The sequence below is a fragment of the Panthera pardus genome, unplaced genomic scaffold, assembly GCF_024362965.1.
Source record: "Panthera pardus isolate Hobbes unplaced genomic scaffold, ASM2436296v1 HiC_scaffold_12, whole genome shotgun sequence".
Classification (NCBI taxonomy): domain Eukaryota; kingdom Metazoa; phylum Chordata; class Mammalia; order Carnivora; family Felidae; genus Panthera; species Panthera pardus.
The window spans coordinates 53406663-53428081 of record NW_026526677.1 but is presented as its reverse complement, the minus strand read 5'-3'; the positions used below and the strand labels follow the sequence as shown (position 1 = coordinate 53428081).

The 21419-nt window shown below is 43.4% G+C and overlaps 1 protein-coding gene across 5 annotated transcripts; it reads left to right on the top strand.

Annotated features, from left to right (window-relative positions):
* The first annotated feature begins 4623 nt into the window (after positions 1–4623).
* Positions 4624–19533, top strand: TRIM6 (tripartite motif containing 6). Of its 5 annotated transcripts, none has more exons than XM_019438040.2 (8): positions 4624–4755; positions 12049–12537; positions 13013–13105; positions 13802–14032; positions 16522–16544; positions 17866–17966; positions 18254–18280; positions 18503–19533. In XM_019438040.2, the coding sequence occupies exons 2-8, from the start codon at positions 12115–12117 to the stop codon at positions 19063–19065; spliced, it is 1461 nt and encodes a 486-aa protein (XP_019293585.1). In that variant the 5' UTR covers positions 4624–4755; positions 12049–12114; the 3' UTR covers positions 19066–19533. The 5 variants fall into 5 exon arrangements, with proteins under 5 accessions (XP_019293585.1, XP_019293586.1, XP_019293584.1 ...); XM_019438041.2 differs by having other exon boundaries at positions 13010–13105; positions 17869–17966; XM_019438039.2 differs by having other exon boundaries at positions 13010–13105.
* The last annotated feature ends 1886 nt before the right edge of the window (positions 19534–21419 follow it).

Below are 21419 nucleotides of genomic sequence, written 5' to 3'. Positions count from 1 at the left end.
ACAAGGGCTCATACCAGACTTCACAAGTCAAAGTGACTAACAGTCTCTACCCCAACCCTGTCCATGTATTCCTTTCTCGGACACTTTGCACTTCCTCCTGTGAGAGCAAAGAAAGACCGGTTAAGTCCAGAAATCACAGAACACACCCTCTTTTAGAAAGGGTTAAAATTGAGGTCAGAAAAGCAAGACCCAGGCAGACTATTCTGGAAACCCACCAGGGTACATGAAAAATGCAAAATGTGATCTCTAGTGTCTAGAGCCTGAGATACTTGTGGGAAGCAAAAAGGAGTCATGCCTTTCTTTTCTTCCCTCCTTCTTCCTTTCTACCTTCCTTCCACAAGCCAACTCTGAATAATTAATATGTTCTGTACATTGTTCGACACCCTAGATATACACATAAGAATGCAGAAATTTCCCCTTACCTTAGAGTTCAGTGTATTTTTCTTCAGCCCTTGTTTCCTATCATTCTTACATATGCCTCAGAGATCTCAGTGAATCCTCTGACTTTAACGCCCACATATTATGTTGGCTCACAAATCTATACTGAGTCTAATGGCTAGACACTTGGAAATGAGAACGTATTAATCTCATCTGAATGATATCCACATAATGCACACTTGATTTAAAGCAAAAACAAACATGCATTTTTCCCCCAGCAAATTGCTTAATCTCCATCATTCCCCACCTTGGTGTAGAGTCTCACCATCCTCCCAATTGCTTAATGTAAAAATCTACCTCAGATTCCTCCTTCTCCTCCTTCAAATATGTTGCTGTCACAAAGCCTAATCTTTCCAGCTCAGCAGCTTGTATTATCAGTTCTTTCATATCTCAATATATTGCCTTAATTTAGTTTTATCTGGACCAGTTCAATCATCTGGGAGTTGATCTCCCTGATTTCAGCATTGTGTACCTCCTAGCTGCCACCTACCCAGACACCCAAAAGATCTACCCAAAATACAAATAATTGCACTTTCCACTGCCTATAAGATGATAAAAATCAAACCCCATAGAAGATACTTATTGAATGGAAAGTAAACTAGCAGACACATTACAGGACAACACCTACTCAGTACCTAATATGCCAGTTAACTTTATGCAAACATACGTAAGTTGAGTTTCTCAGAGTTTCTTTGTAAAGCGGATTTCCATCTTTCACTGTCTTTTCTGTGATAAGCTGAATTTCAGGAGCAAACACTGAGTTTTTAAAGGCCTGTAAAGAGCGAGGGTGGTGGATTGGGCTTGCATGAAGTAGGGTTTCAACATTGCAGGGAAATAAGAGTCAATGAAATAAGAGAGATCAAGAAAACCTTGGTAAGAGAACTTGAACTGATTTGAAAGATAAAAAGACATTTTAAAAACAGCACAACAGTGTGCCACTTGGCTTGGAATTTCAGAGTGGCTAATCTCAGGAAAAACAAAAGTCAGAGAAGAAATGCAAGTTGTATTGAATGGGATCAATTATCTACTATTTGATTTACTGATTTATCCTCCTGTTTTAAAAAGCCTTTGATGAAATGAGTTTTGAGCTAATTCCTATGCTAGATACCATCCTTCCTTTGCATCTTTTCCAGACTTAGAGCTCAGACTTTTCCTTTAAAAAATTGTTTTATTCCCAGGTGGCTCAGATGGTTAAGCGTCTGTTTTCTGCTCAAGTCATGATCTCGCAGTTTATGGGTTTGGGTCCCACACTGGGGTCTGTGCTGATGGTGTAGAGCCTGCTTGCACCTCTCTTTCCCTCTCTCTCTGTCCCTCCCCCACTTGCATGTGCACTCTTGCTCTCTCTCAAAATAAATAAATAAACCTAAGAAAATTTTTTTGATTATTGAAGTATAGTTGACATACAGTGTCATATTAGTTTGAGATGTACAGCGTAGTTGACAATTCTATCCATTACTCGGTGCTCACCACAGTAAGCGTAGTCACCATCTGTCATCATACCAAGTTATTACATATTATTGACAATATTCGCTATACTGTACTTTCTCATCCCTGTGACATTTATTTTATAATTGGAAGTATGTATACCTCTTAATTCCCTTTATCTATTTTGTCCTACCCCAGGCCTTCTTTAACATCAGGGCTCCCTTGAGCTTTTTCCTTGGCCCTTTGCTCTGTTTCTTCAGGGTGCTTTCCCTGGAAAGATGTTCTTTCAGTGTGCTCCCTTGAATATCACTTCACATTTCTCTTCTTCTTACTTGCATTCTTCTCTTAGCTCACCTCTTCTTCTTCATGTCCTTCATTAGGATGTGAGAGTAAGAAATCTGGATATGCACCTAGAGTTACTTATCCTTAATCCCCACCTACACATTATCATCAGCTCACATGGAGAGACAACCAATTATTTCCCAGATCCATTCTCTTTCATCCAAACTCAACAGCATCTAGTTAAGCATGTTTTCCTCTGTACTAAAGGAACAGAGGAATTTGTCACCTCCAGACATCTTTACCCTGCTCACTGCAGCCAGGTGATCTTTTCTTACATGACATTTACAAATTCAGAACATGTCATTCCCTACCTGCCCCATACCATCACTCACACACACACACACACACACACACACACACACACACCCCTTATTAAAACTCTTTAGTGGCTTGCCAACAATGTTAAGATAATTCAGTGGGGAAAGAATATGGTCCTGGGACAACTGGATATCTACATGCAAAAGAATAAAATTGGACCTCTATCTCACACAATAAAAATTAACTCAAAATAGATTGTAAACCTAAATATAAGAGCTAAATTACAAAAATTTTTAAATTTTTAAATTTTTTTTATTCTATATTTGAGAGAGACAGAGTGCAAGCAGGGGAGGGGCAGAGAGATGGAAATAGAATATGAAGCAGGCTTCAGGCTCTGAGCTGTCTGCACAGAATCCAACGCAGGGCTCCAACTCACGAGACCTGAGCTGAAGTTGGATGCCTAACCAACTGAGCCACTCAGGCACCCCTAAATTATAAAAGTTTTTAAAAAATATATAGGAATAATTTTTCATGACCTTGGATTAGGTAATGCCTTCACAGGAATGACAATAAAAGTATAAGTGACAAAAAAGGAGTTTCATCAAAATTCAAAACTTGTTTTTCTAAAGAATGCAATCAAGAAAATGAAAAGACAATCCTTAGCATGGGAAATAATACTTATGAATCAGAATTCATAAAGGACTTGAATCTAGAATATATAAAGAACTCTTAATAATAAAATGACAACCCATTAAAAAAAAATAGGCCAAGGATCTGAATAGACACTTCTCCAAAGAAGATATGCCAATGATAGTAAAGTGTATGAAAAAATGCTTACCACCATTAATCCTTAGGGAAATGCAAACTAAAATACCAATGAGATACCACTGCACACCCACTAAGATGACTATAAAAGACTAAGATGAGTATAAGAAATACTGGCAAGGATATGGAGAAATTAGAATCCTCTTACACTGCTGGTGGGAATGTAAAATGGTGCTGACAAACAATCTGGAAGGTTCTCAAAACAGTAAATGCATGATCTGGCAATTCTATTCTTAGGTATATACCCAAGAAAAACAAAAGGCCTAAGTTAAAAAAAAAATTGTACAAGAAAATTCATAGTCACATTATTCATGAAAGCCAAATAATAGAAACAGTCTAAAATGTCTAAGAACTGGGGCGCCTGGGTGGCTCAGTTGGTTCAGCATCTGACTCTAGATTTCAGCTGAGGTCATGATCTCACTGCTCCTTAGTTTGAGCCTGGGTTGGGCTCTGTGCTGACAGCTCAGAGTCTGAAGCCTGCTTGGATTCTGTCTCCCTCTCTCTCTCTGCCCTTCCCCCACTCACCCTCTGTGTCTGTCTCTCTGTCTCTCTCTCAAAAAATAAATGGACATTTAAGAAAAAAATTAAACACTGATGAATGGATAAACAAAATGTGGAAAATCCATGCCATGGAATACTATTCAGCCCTCAAAGGAATAAGTACTCATACATGGCACAACATGAATGAACATTAGAAGTAGTACGCCAAGTGAAAAAAAGCCATGTTGCCCAATCCCCTGTCCTGACTTCGATCTGGACACCCTCCTCCTTGCAGGCTCCCATCCCCCAACCCTCTTTCCCAGACCGAGTCAGGTTCCTCTCCTCAGTTCTCTTGGGGCAAAAAGTTTGCCCTTCCTTTTCTTCTTAAGAGTTGCTGTGCCATTGAAACCTTACAGCTACAGCTCTCAGTCTTCGTAAGCTTTGCATGTATTCACAAGGACCTAAATACACGTATCCATCGTCTCTCATAGTGTACATGGGTCACATAGGTTAAAATTGCAGATACAGTTTTTAAGTTAATACCTTTTAATGATGTCTTTGCAAAGCATACCATTATGGTGCGAGGCGGTTATCTTTACCTACACGTATACGTTTGGATTCTTTTATTCAGACAATTTAATTAATAGAGCGTACGGGTGTATTATCAGTGTTACTCAACACTGACGTGAGATCGGAAGACTCCGGTAAAGTGAAGACGATGCACAAATGCCCTCTCTGGCGCTCAGGTGTTCTCCCAGGCCCCAGACTCGCGGCTCCCAGGTGAGCGGAACAGCGCCCCCTCTGGCAGCTGGGGCCCCGGCCACCACACCCCTGGATTGCGGGCCCCGCGCAGCGGGACGCGCCGGCCCTATCAGCAACCTCTGGCCCTCGCCTCGCCCCGCCTCTGGGCTCGGAGTCTCTGGGCGGGGGTGGGTGGAGGCTGCCACTCCTGCGAGTCCTCGGCTCCGATCCAGACCCAGAGTCCAGGTTAGTGAGCAAGTCCTCTTTCTGGCCAGCCACCGCTGTCCCCGCTGGCGCTGGGAGCCCCGCCCGCCCTGCAGGCTGGGGTGCGGGGGGGACTTCGCGGGTGGACCAGAGCGACGGAGACCTCTGCGGTTTCGAGTTGACTCGAGTTTGGCAAGGGAGCGCGGAAGGCCCGGCGACCCCTGGCTTGGGAGCCGGGAGTAGTCTGTGTAAAGGGTGGTGTTAGGGGGCGGTAAGGATGCGGGGGAAGGGGGGTGCAGCCCTGGAAGTTTTGGGTTCGGGAATGGGCGCAAACCGTGGGACGGCGTGGATTCTGAGGTCAGCACCCCCTCCCCCGTCTCGGCCGCTCTGCCCCAGGAAGTGACACCGCTCATCCTCCACCCGGGAGGCCTTGACCTCTCGCCAGGGGGTTGGGGGGGGGTGGTGAGCCTTCCGCCCTCGCCAGACCTGCGGGTCCGTTCGGAGGCGGGGCTGGCCCTGGAGCCCTGCCTGTCGAGGAACCGAGCAGGCCCCGCACCCTCTGGCCCTCCAATCTCCTTAAAACTACTTGGAGAGTCTTGACCACCCGGGGCTGCTCACAGCCAGATCCTCTCCGGCTTCTCATTCTCTCGACGTGCCGGCCACCGGGAGATGTCTGTCTTTCTGTGACGCGCCACTTACTGTCACTTCTGGCCGAGGTGACAGGGCAGTCAGTATAAGACATGAAGTCCCTTCCTTTTCCGAGCTCATGATATAGATGACTTGATCGTTATTTCTTTTCATCCTCACCCCAACTCAGTGAATTCAAATTAGTGACAACGTTGATTAGTTAATCGAGGCAGAAATGTGTGCTTGAGAACCCCCTGTGTCCAAATTCTGCCTCCGACCCTGACCTTTTTGAGTTTAGGTTTCATCCATCTATAAAATGGACAGAGAAATATTTGTACCCTACAGTTTGGGTGACTATTGAGGGTTTAAACACATAGGCGACTACAAATAGTAAATTATCAAGTCATTATTCTTGACAAACTCAATGCTGAGATTCTAAAATCCACAATTAAAACGATTTTTGCAAGAATAAATAGAGTGGGGAACACAATATGTTAAAATGCACAATAATAAAGAAGGATATGGCTAACATCTAAAGTTAAAAATTTAAGAGTTTTTAAAAGTTGGGATTTCAAGTGGGATTCACAAATGCAAGGGGAAAATAAGGATTTTATGAACTATTCTTTAGAAAAAAAACCCTCAGTTAATGGATTATCTAAAACTCAGGGAGAAGAAGAAAACCTGTGCAGGACAATATTTTAAGAATTTGCAAAGTTATTACAAGTTTCTGAAACGCATGGGATAGAGATTCTTTCGATGTAAATTTAAAAAAAAAGTGAAGCAGATAATATTCCAATTCAAATATTTATCAAGTGCCACCTGTTAGATAATCCATTCCAGATAACAGGTTAAAGTAGAATAACCCTACACCCAGGTTAAAAAAAAATACCGTTATTCCCTAAGCATGAGAAACTAAACTCACTTATGAAAGCAGTTTCCACCCGATTGGGTTTTTGCTGCTTTTTCAGTAGACCTACCAGCTGGAGTGGGGGGGTGGGCAGCCCTGACCATCTTATTTCTAATTTATTGTGAGCCCCCAGCCTGCGCTAACCTTTACTATTCCCTGCCCAGTCACTGGCTTTTTTTTTCTGCAGCCATTTTGATACTGAATTGTGAGCTTCCATTCTTTCCGATGTTTCAGATCTAAATATCAGCCCTTCTCTGATTCTTCCTCTCCCCACCCTTTTCTAGCCACTTTGCCCCCTGTGTTGCATCTGCCTGTGGAGGAAGCGCCCTTATCTAAAACAGTGCTTCTGAAGCCTTCCTGTCTGTGTATAGGCATCACCTGGGGATCTTATTGAATTGCAGAAACTGAATTGGCCAGGGTGAGGCTGAGATTCTGCATAAAGAGTTCCATTGGATGCCAATGCTGATAGTTAGCTGACCACCTGACCTTCTTTTTCAGGCATCTGCTTCTGATTTAATAGTTCTGCCTGGTCATGAATTTGGCCTCTTTCATTTGCAAATTTGACCCACTGAACTCAGGCACCTCAGGCTCTGGGATCTGCACTCACACGGCCGGGCTGTCATCTCAGCCTGGCCACACTGCTCTTGAGACCGGCCTCCAAGGGAGGCTGAATTGACCTGTTATGTCCTCTCTGGGCTGCGCTCCGCTGCTGCGGGTGGTCAAAGGCCTGCAGGGATGTGGGCAAGGGTTACTCAAACATGCTAGCTCTGTGCTCCCCTCCTTCACAATTTCTTCTTTTCTGCAGCCTCAACTTTATACACGTTGAGAAGCGACATCAACTCTTACATCATCTTTTCTGCTCAAAAATCTTTGTCTTGAATATCTATAGTACTGCATTAGGTGAACAATAACTATAGAAATATTGGACCACATGTATAATTTTAAATTTTCTGGTGGCCTCATTAAAAAGAAACAGGTGAAACGGATTTTTTAATATATTTTATTTAACTCAATGTGTCAATTTTTAGGATGAGTAATCAATATAAAAACAGTTAATGTTGCATTTTAGATTATTTTTTCTAACAAAATCTTTGAAATCTGGTGTGTATTTTAAATTTAAAAGATCTCATTTTTGACTAGCCACACTTCAAGTGGCTACCATATTTGACAGCTCAGTTCTAATTTATGCTTAAAGATAGAAAGCCACGCCTTCAATTTTTCTCAATACATTTCTTCTTTCTGTTTTTGTCAGCTCTAATGAGTTCTAATTTACATCTATCAAGTTAACTTTAAGCACACAATTCTATGAGCTTTGATATGTAGACAATTGGTAATCACCAACATAATCCTATATAAAGGGCATTTCCATCACCCCCAAAAGTTTTTGTGTCCCGTTGCAAGTAATCCCCTTCTTACACCCCTGGACATTGGCATCCACTAGTCAGTTTTCAACTTGTATACTGTAGTTTTGTTTTTTCTAAGATTTCATATAAATGGAATCATATAGAAACTTACCTTTGGTATCTGGCTTCTTTCCCTTTATATAATGCTTTTGAAGTATATCTTGCGGTTAAGTATCCATTCCATTTTATTGTTTGGTAATATGCCATTGTATGGATATACCAAAATGTGTTCATTTACCAGTTAATGGTTTTATGGATTATTTCCAGGACTTGGCTATTATTGCATTACATTGCTTTCAGGAGGCAGAAATGCCCCGTGGCCTATCCTGTACATGAAGGTCACATTTGGGAGCCCAGGGCTAGTGTGCTTTCAGCGAGGCAGTGCATTTGTGAACTGGCTCTTTCATGTCCCAGACAAGGCTCCAGCTAGGCAAGCAGACAAATGGCTTCCAAGGAAAGTGATTAAATGCCAGAACACACACACTCACTCTATACATACATACATACATACATACATACATACATACATGCAGAAGAAAGATGTCTTTAAAAAATTCTCTTTGTGATTTAAGACAATAGTAATATAACAACTGAAAACTTCTAATAATGAGAATAAAATAGTGTTTTTCAATGAGAAGGACATCTGTCTTAATTCAGCACAGGCAAGAAATAAAATTAGAGTAAATTCTAGCATTTCTAGCTGTCTAGTTAGAGAAGCTTCTAGCTTTTTTAACTGACCCTTACCCCAGGCACACAGAGGCAACTGGCTCAGGCTGAGCTTTCTCATGTTGTCCTTAAATGCCATCTCATTAAATCTTGTTATGAATGGCAATAGTGGATTTTCATCGTAGGTCCAAAAGAAGTAAGAAGATATGACAAGTGGTAAGAAAGTGCCTCATGAATTCTTGTAACAGATACTTATTTAGGGCTATCTATCTACCAGACTTTGCTCTGTCCCCAGTAAAAATATCCAGAGGCCCTTTTCCTTGTGGTGAGAGGTAAGAGCACCAGAAGATCAGAGAGCAGTGCCAGCTTAGGTGTAACCATAACTAGTTTTTGCATTGGCTCAGACAATTATCACAACTGTACTCCTAAGGGAGGAATGATTTCAGCAGTGCACGAAAGATGAAGCCACATCTCAGATCAGGAATTATTCCAGTGTTCCAAAACTAGACACTGATAAATTCAGGATTTAGACCTGGGTCCATGTTACTCTAGTACCAATGCCTTCTTTTCTGCCCTATACTGCCAGGGTAAAGGAGGCAGCCTGAGTCTGCAAGATGTAATGCCAGGAATGAAGCAGAGTTGGGCTGGGGAAGGAGCCTGTAGATAATTTAGAAAGAGCTGTTGGATGCTTTTTTTTTTAATTTATTTTTTAACATTTGTTGATTTTTGAGACAGAGACAGAGCATGAGTGGGGGAGGGGCAGAGAGGGAGGGAGACACAGAATCGGAAGCAGGTTCCAAGCTCTGAGCTGTCAGCCCAAAGCCCAGTGCAGGGCTCAAACCCATGCACCGTGAGATCATGACCTGTGCTGAAGTCAGACGCGTAACTGACTGAGCCACCCAGGCGCCCCTGTTGGATGCTTTTAAATGCTAGGAAGAACTGGGATTCCATCCTGAAGCAGTGTGGCCAAAAAGTGAGACCAGCGCTGGTCAGGATATGGACAGAAGCAAGCTGAGCCACTTCATGACCGGAGTGCCCTTGCAGGTGATGTGGGTAGCATGAAGAAAACATTCTCTCCCTTGAAGGACCAGGCGGGTCTCTGATTAATAACCTGAGATTTGAAGCTGCATAAAACTGGATTGTTATCTTTACTTTGTCACTTATTCACTCTGAGACTTTTGGTAGTTAAACACCTTTTTAAGAAATTCACTTTTCACATTCAGAAAATAGATGTTATTAATTGGCTCTATAGAGTCAATTAATTGGCTGATAGGATTATTGTGGGGATTGCTTATATAATATCTGTAAAGAGTTCAGCCATTGCCTAGCACATAGAAGTGATCAGAAAATGGTATTGATAATTATTTCCTTCATACACATTTCATATACACTTGTCTGCATTAATCACGGTTATCTATCTTTGTGTCTTCGAGAGTAGATTTGTTTCCTGCTGGGAGTCTAAATAGTATGTGCCCTTGGGGAGTATTTGTTTCATTCATCATTATCTCCCCACAGCAGCTATAGAACCATGCTTGACTTTCCAGTACTCTCCCATCACATGCCTTTTATACAAGCTGAGAGGCGGGGAGAACTCTGCACTGGAGGTCATGGGTAAGCCCCCTCCTCTTCTTTCTTCCTCTCATGCACTTTGTTTATTAAGATATAATTCTCATATCATGAATTTCACCCTTTTAAGGCATATTTTTTGGTATAGTCACAAATGTATTCAATAAGCACCACTATCTAATTCCAGAATTTTCATCACCTCATAAAGAAACCCTAAACCTCTGAGCAGTAACTCCCCATTCTTTCTCCCTCAGCAACTAATCTATTTTCCCTGCCTAAGATTCACCTACTCTGGACCTTTTGTGTAAATGGGATTCTATAATATGTGATCTTTTGTGTGTGGCTTCGTTCACCTGGCCTGATGTTGTCAAGGGCATTCACGCTGCAGCATGTATCAGGACTTCATTCCTGCCTTCCTCCCACTTTTACACACTTCTATCCCATTAGTGATTCAGTGCTTGCCTGAAATGCCATAAGACCTCTTTGTCCCTTCATACATCTTCCTTAGGTCTTTCTCTGGGGACTAGTCCTACACTAGAAGGGCACGTGGTCTCAACAGCCCCACCTTTCCCCTCTCCTCTCTCAACACATGCATCCCTTAAGTCTCCTGTCAAAATTTATGACAGGCCCTGGTGAAATTTCTTCATCAAGCAGGACCTTTCTCATTTCCACATCCCTAAAGCCCCGGGTCTGTGTCTGATTTTTACCACCTTCACCACCGAACATCTGTTTAAAGTTCTGACTTTGAGGACAGAGCCTTGGACTAGGATTATGGACATGTTAAGTTCTGCCAACTCTATGACTTATAAGCTGTTTGATTTTATTATGTCACTTAGTGTCTGTCTCTATTGTTTTATCAAAGAGCCAAAAATACTTACTTATTCAGGGTTTTTTCTATGAGGGTTAAAGAAGTCAGGGGAATGTGATTTCTAAATCACAGCTAGGTATAAAAGTTTTATAAAAATATTACGTCATGTTATTGTGGTCATTGCTGGTGTTTTTGTTTTTTCTGGGAAGGTGACCATGAGGGATGAAAGGGCTCTGTATGGAACAGAGCTGTAAGAAGGTGGAAGTGTCTTCGCAATAAATGAATCTCACAAGAAAGCTCATGAAAAAAGGAGGTTCTGGATTTTTATTCATCAAAAGTTGAGGACCTTACACTTGAAACCAATATATCACTGTATGTTAACTATACTGGAATTAAAATGTAAAAATAAAGTTGAGGATCTATGTGTAGGCACTGCTATTTCTGAGCTACAGTAATGAACAAAAACAGTCTCCGATCTCTAGCACTTATATTCTAGTGGGAGAATTCAGGCAATTAAAGATGTACATTTAAGTGGTGATAAAAAGAACAATGAAGCAGGTTAGTATGTGAAGAGTGATTTTTATAAGAGTGGCCGTGCTTCAGTTGGTAGACAGAGCCAACTTTTCTGATAAGAGAGCATGAAAGCAGAGTGTGGAATGAAGTCCCTGAGTCAGGCGGATATCAGGGTGAACGGTCTTCTGTGAAGCAGTAACAGCAAGTGCACACATCCCGAGGCAGCCGCGTGTTTGGTGCTTTTAACCAACTGAGCCACTCAGGAGCCCCTGTTTGGTGCTTTTAGTACCGAGGGTATGTTTTGGTGGATGAGAACAAACAGATGGTGGCTCACACAAGGCCACTTCTCATGGGCCACAGTTGGTCCCTCCATCCAGTAGGAGTAAAGGGAAATTATAATTCTTGCTCTACTGAGAGCACAAATTGACGTCTGGTATGAGTTGGGGTAAATTACATGTCTGAAGCCAGGATAAGAAGCCCTTGTTGCCCCAGGTATCTGATCTCTTTGTTCAGAATACCCAACATCCTTTTAATCACCCTCCTTTCTTTCTTTCTTTCTTTCTTTCTTTCTTTCTTTCTTTCTTTCTTTCTTTCTTTTTTGTAAGTTTATTTCTACTTGAGAGCGAGACAGAGCATGAGTGGGTAAGGAGCAGAGAGAGAAGGAGATACAGAATCCGAAGCAGACTCCAGGCTCTGAGCTGTCAGCACAGAGCCCAACTTGGGGCTCGAATTCATGAACTGTGAGATCGCGACCTGAGCCCAAGTTGGACACTTGGCTGACTGGGCCACCCAGTATTCACCCTCATTTCTTACTCTGACCCTTTTTTGTTTGCCCATCTACCCAGGATCTGTGAGCAGGAGGTGTCTTAGAAATCTCAGCTAGGCGGGCGGGAGCCAGGAGAATAGCTACAATGACCTCAGCAGTCCTGGTGGACATACAAGAGGAGGTGACCTGCCCCATCTGCCTGGAGCTCCTGACAGAACCCCTGAGCATAGACTGTGGCCACAGCTTCTGTCAGGCCTGCATCACGGGGAACAGCACAGAATGGGTGATAGGCCAAGAAGGGGAAAGCAGCTGTCCTGTGTGCCAGACCGGCTACCGGCCCGGGGACCTGCGGCCGAATCGGCACCTGGCCAACATCGCAGAGAGACTCAGAGAGGTGGTGTTGGGCCCCGGGATGCAGCTGAAGGCGAGTCTCTGTGCACACCATGGAGAGAAACTCCAGCTCTTCTGCAAGGAAGATGGGAAGCTCATCTGCTGGCTTTGTGAGCGGTCTCAGGAGCACCGTGGTCACCACACAGTCCTCATGGAGGAGGTTGCCCATGAGTACCAGGTGGGAGCCCACATGGCAGGAAGGCAGGAGGAGCAGGGGGCCTTGGCAGGAGATTGTAACTTTTCTTCATGCTGCAACCTAATTTCTTTATAGTTTTCCTGTTTACCTAGAGGATGAACCTAGAAAAGGCCCTCACTGCCCAAGGGTAACTTTATCTCTTTCTTGCTCAAGACCTGCTCTGCATGAACAGAGGATGATGTGGGGGGAGGGGGGACGCAGCTAGGGGCCTTGGTGGATCAAGTGTGAGGAATATGGCAGCAATGAGAGGAAAGTCCTTTGGGCAGGTTTTTTCCCTGGGAGGAGAGACAATCAGCCTGCATCCACTCTACATAAAAGATCCTCAGGCCTTCTCAGTTCTTCAGCCCCAGCAGGATAGGCTTCTGAGGTCAGCATAATCACTTCCCCATTTACTCTGTTCTGGGCACGGAGACAAGCTAGCGCTTGACCCTGCTTGACCTGATGTTTCTTTAAGGAGAAGTTCCAGGAGTCTCTGAGGAAGCTGAGGCAAGAGCAGCAGGAAGCCGAGAGACTAAAAGCTGTTATCATAGGGAAGAGGACATCCTGGAAGGTAAGAGAGATTTCTTCCTGAAGGTGTCCTGGGACAGGAATCAGGGCAGGGCATAGGAACCGAGGGCAAAGGAGCCCTGGTCCTGTCTGTTCCCTCATTTGACTGGAAGAACTTCCCTTTGCCCCATCCTCACTGTGACCCTTACAAACAAGGGTATTGTTCTTGCTGTGGAGTTGGGGAAGGAGGAGTCAGAGAATGAATACATCAGAAAGGAATTCAGGCTTTTGAAGATAGTTACATAGGAGAGGAAAGGCCACTGGTGGCCCCCAATTCCTGATTCCAGACCTTGTTCTATGGTTCTAAGCTCTGAAAGCTGCTGGAAAGACAGGTCTCACACAGGCCGATCATTCCCACCTTGGTACTCCGAATTGGAAGGAGAGGCCAATGCAGATGCATGGGAGGCCATGGAGGCAGCTTGGAATCTAGACCTCACCCAGGAGCCATAGTCTATATCTAGGAGGCCTAGATAAGGTAGCCTGGGGCTCATGGTCTGGGAAGAGCTGAAAAGAGAACAGAAGGGAAGAACAGGTTCTGCAGGACTTCCTCCCCCATTTACCCTCTCCTGGTGAGACCTGGCCCCAAGAGCAGTCCTGAGCCTGACACCCACCCCCCCCCCCCCGCCCCGCATCCCCGCTCCAGAGAGGAGACCCTCAGCTCAACAGACTAGCAGCCTCTTCCTCTTGCATGTTCCTAAAGAATCAGATGGAACCTGAGAGACACAGGATCCAGACACAGTTTAATAAGTTGAGAAGCATCCTGGACAAAGAAGAGCAGCGACAGTTGAAAAAGCTGGAGGAGGAAGAGAGGAAGGGGCTGAGTATTTTAGAAGAGGCTGAGGATGAGCTGGACCAGCAGAGCCAGTCACTGAGGGAGCTCATCTCAGACCTGGAACTTCGGTGTCAGGGGTCGGCAATGGAGCTGCTGCAGGTGAGACTTGTGAAGGAGCCCCTGATCTGACGGTCCAGGCAAAGGGAGACTAACTCTCCTTCCCTTCTTACACAGGACTGATGACCTGGTGGGGGCAAGAAAACAATTCGTTTGGCCCACTTGGGCCTTTTACCTGTTAAACTGTGTAGAGGTCATGGATAAAGAATGGAATAATTAAAGTACAAATGCTAGGGGAATGTCTCATTTTTACTTATTATGTATAAACTGAGGTCCAAAACTTTATTTGATACAGTGGAGAAGATCTGTTATATCCATTGATGTTCTACAGCAGCACTTCTGAATCTCGGCACTATTGATATTTTGAGCTGGGAATTCTTTGCTGGGAGGGGCTGCTCTGTGCATTGTAACATGTTTAGCAGGATCCCTGGCCTCCACCCACTAGATGCCAGTAGCTCCACCCCCCACCCCCCACCCCTGTCCGCTCTGACAACCAGAAATCCTCCAGATATTGCCAAATATCCCTTGTGGGGCACATAATGCCTCTTCTCCTGTTGAGAAGAGGTAGGCATTCGGCACCTGTTGTCTCTGATGCTGACTTGGGATTTGTCAGGTACTTTTCACCCAGCTTAGTCCCCGGCAAACACCTACAAAGCTCAAGTACTTAGAGGTTCTGTATGTAATCACCAACCCTTCTTTGCTTTACTGTCTTCTTAGGGCAGAATCATTTAATGTGTTGTGATAGAAGTTCGAACAGGTCCTTTTAAGGCACAGAGAAGACTGGACTCTGGGGTGTGTGTGTGTGAGCGTATGTGTGTATTGGGAGGGTGCCAGGTGTCAAATCTGGAGAGGTTTCGTGCAGGAGCTTGAATTGAAGTTGAAATCTGAGCAGGTATTTTCTACATAGTGTGAATAGGGTGACTATGAAGTGGAGACAGGATGTACTTTGTAACCTTCTGGAACCTTCAGGCTGTTCCTTACTTTCTGTTTGCCTACTTGCTTTCCTCTTCTCCCTTTGGTGGTAGAATAATCATTGCCTATTCTTGCACCCTACTACTGGGGTCATTCCTAGAATGTCACTATGACATTCTTATGCACTCCTCCTGATTTTCCATCTTCATTTTATTCTTCTTACCCTTTTGCTTCGTCTTTGACATTGGGTTACCCTGACCTTCTCCCTGCTCCCATTCTTGCCTCTCCACAGACCCCTCAAGATGTAAAAATTGCTCCGTACATGCAAAGGGATCATCAGTGTATGTCGCTCGCCCAGGCACCTGTGTATACTCTCACACCCATTAGCATGACTTGCCCAGGGGGCGTCTTAACTTGAGTGCTGTCTCACAGTCAGTTTTTCTAGAGCTTGTCCAGCACAAACACATTCCTCTTCTCTTTTCTGTATCTATGGGGCATTGCTGCGCAGTAAGATTTGATAGCTGCTGCAAGCCCACAGCTTTCAAGTTTCAAAATATGACCCCTGAGAATAACACTAACAAAAGAAAAAGAGCCATGAAGTGGCACCCTGATTTGCCCATTTGGGTTCCTCAGTACAGCCATGCCTTAGGGCCCACACAACCTTGGGTATTTGGTATAAGTTGACATGTATCCACCATCTCCACTGCTTCCCACATGCAGGCCAGTTTAAAGATAGCCCCGACACAGAGAAAATAGATGAAACCGTTGGCCTTTTTTTCAGTCATTGTGGTAACGAGGCAGAAGTTAGGGAGACCAAGTGGGAGGCTATGAGGCATTTCTGCTCAAGTGAGGCAGGAGGTGGCAGTGATGACAGTGAAGACCAGGTGGCTAAAAGAAGTTGCCAGCATGAAATGGACTGGCTTGGCCTAAGATGGGATGTCAGGATGAATGTAAGGTAGTTTTTAGGATGATTCTTTGTCTAAATGTGGTGACTAAATGGATGCTGGTAACACTGAGGAAGATGAAAGATACGAGACCTCATGGTTGCAGAAAAGGTAAGTTTTCCTTTAAACATTTTGAGTTTGTGGTGTCGGTGGCTCATTTGCTGGTGCAGATGAGAGTGATCTGAGCAGAAGTTCAGATTTGGGAATCAACACATGTGTGTGTCAAAATCAAGAAAACTGGAAGAAGTCAGCAAGGATAGCTTAGAGGGCTAGAAGAGGCAAAGTTTGAAAAATAACCATAGTTAAGACTCTTGTATCCTTAGCAACTAGAATGTAAGCATCTCAAGGACAGAAATTATGACTTAATCATGTGAGATTCTCTAGTGCTAATAGGTGATGTGCATATATAACATTACACACACGCACGCACACACATACACTATTGTCAAAATAAAGGTGCTATTGATGAGTTGAGTCATCTCCCAACATTCCTACATAGAGGCTCAGGGACAGTCTACTCTGAGTTCTTATCTCCACTTTGTGGCCTCCATATTGGGTCCATCTTTATTTCTGTGATATCATGGGGTTGTGGGAATGGGATAAGGAATGGATGAGGCTGTGTTAGAGGACAAGACCTATAACTCCTTGCCTTAACAATTTCTCTTTCCTTCCTAGGATGTGAGTGATGTCATGAAAAGGTATGTGTAGGAGAATACAGGGTGGTTCCCTTGGATTGACAAAGGTTCCGATACCCATAGCATTATCTTGTGGTCAATGGAAAAGGAAAGAAGAAAAATCACAAGACGGGAGATTTAGGACTATGATGTCCTGAGCTGCTCATCATGAGGATTTTTGGGTTCCCTGAACTAAAGGGAATGACCTGGTTTCTATGGTAGGAGAATTTGAGTGATGGGGTGGGGATGGATGTCACAAATTGGGGACAGTGGTTCTTAAGAATAAAAGGTTACAGTATCATTTACTCTTCTAGTATCCTATGATAGAACCTTTTTGCCACAAAGCTCTACCTGCTTCCAGCCCTGATTCCAGTAGTTTATAGCTACCTCAATCTACACAGGGATTTTCTTTGTCCATGTCTTTTATCAGAGGGAAATTTCCCATCTGTGTTTCCCAAGGTCCAAGAATCAGTTCTTGGGGCATCTGCCTTCAATTTCCCTTTCTCCCTTAGCTTTAGAACAGTCCTGCCTTGCTACCTATTTCTCCTCAGACTTCCATTTTTCTCAATTCCAATAAAAACATAGATGTGAAATCTTGAGAAGAGTTGTTTTAGGCCTGGAACAAAAGCTGTTCACTTCTCTATCACATACTCTAGAATTTCATCCATCAAGATGACGGCTAAGGTTGTCCACACACCTGGTACCTTTACGCTCCTCACAGACACATGAAATATGGAGACTGTTGTCCTTTCTGAAGTCTTCACTCTCAGTTTGGAGATGTCTCCTTTCTCCAACTGGCGTAATATTCCTAGAGACAGGCCTCTTTTTGAAGGCCTTTCTCCCTAGGCCTCTGGGAGACCCTAAGGCCTAAACTCAGTCTTCAGAAGAAGCCCTTTACTCAATACTCTCAGAGCCCTGGCAGCAGGTTCCTGGCAGTCTCCCTTCAACACAGCCCCTTGTAGTAGACCCTCTGAGGTGGCACTTGTAAGCATTTTGTATCTTGTTTAGAGGAAGCGAAGGATTTCCCAGTCACTATTTTATTTAATTTTATATAATCTTAAGATGTAGAGAGAGAAGGGAAAATGATTGTATTTTACAAAACAACAAAACCAACCAAAATGAGGCTTTGAAGGGTTAGATCGTATCATAGTTTACACAGATGCTGAGAAGCTAGTTTCTAGTCCAGGTCTTTGGTTCCCGTGCTAGGGCTCTTTGCTGAGTTATGCTAATTTTCTTCAAGAAAGAATGTTGAAGTTCTCCCAGGGACCTGGGAGATGAGGGAGACGGGTGTTGGAAGAACCCAAGGGCAGCAGTGCAGGAGATTCATAAGGTCTCTTCTCTCTAGAAGTGAGTTCTGGACCCTAAAGAAGCCAGAAGCTCTGCCCACCAAGCTGAAGAGTATGTTTCGAGTCCCAGATCTGAAAAGGATGCTGCGAGTGTTTAGAGGTGAGGAGATTCAGGGGACAGCTTTTGGATGTGGAATTATTGTAGCCCAAGCAATAAATAGAATAGAGCGAAGAGTTGATATTTGGGGAGAGTGGTGCAGAGAGAGGTCAGAGAGGGAGGGACATAGCATGCTGCAAAAGATAACTGTTCATATTTAAGGAGGAATGAGATGGCCAACTTGCATCCTTACAGAAGTCCCTGCCTCCCCCATCAATCCATGATGGGGAGACAGCAGACCTGAGACTGTCCGTTCTGTGCAACATGATTGACTCTGATTATCATTACAGAACTGACGGATGTCCAGAGCTACTGGGGTAAGTAGCCAGCATGGCATCTTTGAGCAACATGTCCTTATTCTCTTTCACATGCTCCCCCCCTACTCTGACATACCCACATACTCTAAGGCACGAAGTGTTAATACCATCCCTCCATACCCCCATGTAGTTCCAATTCCTCCACTTCTGTGTTTCCTCTTCTCAGTGTCTTAAGACCCACGTACCTATCCTTCCCTGCTGATGTTGTATCTTTTCCCACAGTGGACGTGACTCTGAATCCACACACGGCTAACTTAAATCTTGTCATGTCTAAAAACCGGAGACAAGTGAGATTTGTGGGTGCCACGCTGCCTGGGTCTTACCTGGAAGAGCATTATGACTGTGGTATCCTGGGCTCCCAACATTTCTCCTCTGGGAAACACTACTGGGAGGTAGATGTGGCCAAGAAGACTGACTGGATCCTGGGGGTGTGCAGTAATTCAGCGGAACCCACGTACTGTTTCAACCAGTTTACGAATAATCGAAATGTTTACTCCAGATATCAACCTCAAAGTGGATACTGGGTGATTGGGCTACATCATAAACATGAATATAGAGCCTATGAAGAATCTTCCACTTCCCTGCTCCTCTCTATGATGGTGCCCCCTCGCCGGGTTGGGATTTTCTTAGACTACGAGGCTGGCACTGTCTCCTTTTATAATGTCACGAACCATGGCTTTCCCATCTACACCTTCTCTAAATATTACTTTCCTAGCACCCTTTCTCCATATTTTAATCCCTGCAACTGTGTGGTCCCGATGACCCTGCGCCGCCCAAGCTCTTGAACATTCTGCCATCTCCACTCACACCTGAGCAGTACCCTCTAGTCTGAGGTCCATCTGTACCTCAGTCTCTCTTTTCTGAACTTCTGTATTCCTGCACTCTCACGCCTTTCACTTTGAACATGTACTCAATGCTAGACTATAACCAGAGGTGATAGTGAACATCCCTGACTAGTTAATTACAGACCTTTGGATGGGTGGGGGGTAGCTGTCAACATGTTACCATTAAGCATGATATTTGATGGAGTTCTTTTTGTTGTTGTTGATTCATGGGATCAAATTTTTAGGAAGTTCTGTTCTATTTTCTATATTTTTTAAATATTGAATGGAAAATTGAATTTCAACAGATACTGTCTATAAGATGGAGATTTCTTGTGTCATTTTTATTCTGTTATTGGAGTACACTGATTTGTTTCCATTTTTAAATGCAACACAAAGTCCTGAAATAAATCACTATTATTCTTCACATGCGATACTGGATTTATTTTTGCTAATACATTGTTTAGGTTACATTCCCATCTCTGTTTATGAAAGAAATTGACCTGTAATGTTACATTCTTATAACATCATTGTCAGGTTTTATAAAATGCAACAAATGAACAAAGTATTGTATTTTTGTGTAAGTATATATAGGATTGAGTGCTAAAAACCATTATAATGTTAATTTTGATGGATTTAAATTCAAAGAAAGAAATTTTAACTTCAGTTTTTACTACAACCTTCATGGATTTAAAATTTTAAACGTAGTGTTTGAAAATTTAAAACAAATCTCCCAAATTCATTGAAGTAGAAAAAGGAGAGAAGAAAATGATAAATCCAAAACAAGTTTTTCTCCCAGAATGGGAGGAAACATACAAAGAAAATAATCTAAAGAATTTTAAGGAAGAGAATGATTTTTTCCAGCTTTACCCCCTTTCTTTATGCTCAAATGTGAACAGCTTTGTGAATGAGCTGCTATGACTTTGGCAGAGGTGCTATATGCTTTTGAGCCAGCTGTACAAGAAATTATGAGGTGGATGTGAGAGTGGAAACAGAAGTTAGCTAGAGCTGTCCAATATGGTAGCCAAGAGCTACCAGTGGCTATTGAGCACTTCAAGTATTACTATTCTGAATTGAAGTCTGCTGTACATGTAAAATGCACACCTGGTTTTGAGGACTTAGTTTATTTTTTTATATTCATTTATTTAGAGAGACAGAGAGTAGGTGAGAGTCAGAAAGAGAATCCTAGCCAGGCTTTGTGCTTTCAGCTCAGAGCCTCACATGGGGCTCAATCTCATGAACTGCGAGATCATGACCTGAGCCGAAATCAAGAGTCGGATGCTTACCTGGTTGAGCCACCCATGTGCCCCAATGACTTAGTTTTAAAAAAATGTAAGGTATCTTACAACTTTTCTATTGTAGATTGCAATGATAATATTTTGCATATACGGGATTAAATAAGTATATGTTAACTACACCGGTTTCATTCCACTTTTTTGATGTAAATGCTAGAAAATTTAAAGTTACATATGTGGCTCACGTAGCTTTTCTATTGAATAGATCTTATTGTAATGCAATTTCTATCCCTATGGGGGCCTTGTGTAGGCAGATATGTTCATCTCTACACAGACCTCCTGCCCCTCTGAGGCATTTTTGTAGAAGAAGGTAATGGCAGAGAGAAGATCTCAACATATCTAGATATTTACAATGTGGGAAATCGTAGCAAGGGATCATGGCCAGAGAATATGACTGCCTAGTCTGGTCCCTGTCTTTAGCCATCAGTCTGCTGGACTTTTGTAGTTCTTTCATGGTTTGAGGAAATCCTAACAAGTTCATCCTCAGGCTCAGCTCTGGTGTCTGGGGGGAGATGAAGTACAGGATATAATCAGAGCTCAATAATGGCTTGCTGTAGGGCAGGGTTTTACTTGAGAGATGAAATTTGCGGGAGACCAGAGGCCAAGTGCACACTCTTCATCCTGATTTCCATTTCACTTGGAAGAAATGTGAAAGGAGATAGAGCCGGCAAATGGTTGTCCACAGAGCTGGTGGGTGTTCACGGATGACAAATGATAAAAAGGAATCGGCCTGAGTGATTGCTCCCTTCTCACTTAGTTTCCCAGGAAATAAATTTCAGGAAAAAGGAGTTAGCCCAGCTGCCGTCTGCCAGCAGAAGTGTTCCATGAATGACCGTAGACAATAAGGAAACACATAGTACTAGCTGGGATTGTGTCGGTGAGGTCTGGGGAAGGTTGTCCAATTTGAGATTTGGAGGAATGAGTTTGCAGCCCTGACTCCTGGGGAAATCTGGGCAGAGGCCTACTGGCCTTGACATTTTGGGCACAGCAGGACAAACCTGCTGTGAAAAGTAAATCCAAACA

What these genes read in the sequence shown, in the direction of transcription:
- TRIM6 (XM_019438039.2), top strand. Translation starts at nt 12,115, where the DNA reads ATGACCTCAGCAGTCCTGGTGGACATACAAGAGGAGGTGACCTGCCCC. An exon ending in GTGAGTGATGTCATGAAAAG is followed by an intron (nt 16,545 to 17,865) that starts GTATGTGTAGGA and finishes TCTTCTCTCTAG; the next exon opens with AAGTGAGTTCTGGACCCTAA. An exon ending in GATGCTGCGAGTGTTTAGAG is followed by an intron (nt 17,967 to 18,253) that starts GTGAGGAGATTC and finishes TTATCATTACAG; the next exon opens with AACTGACGGATGTCCAGAGC.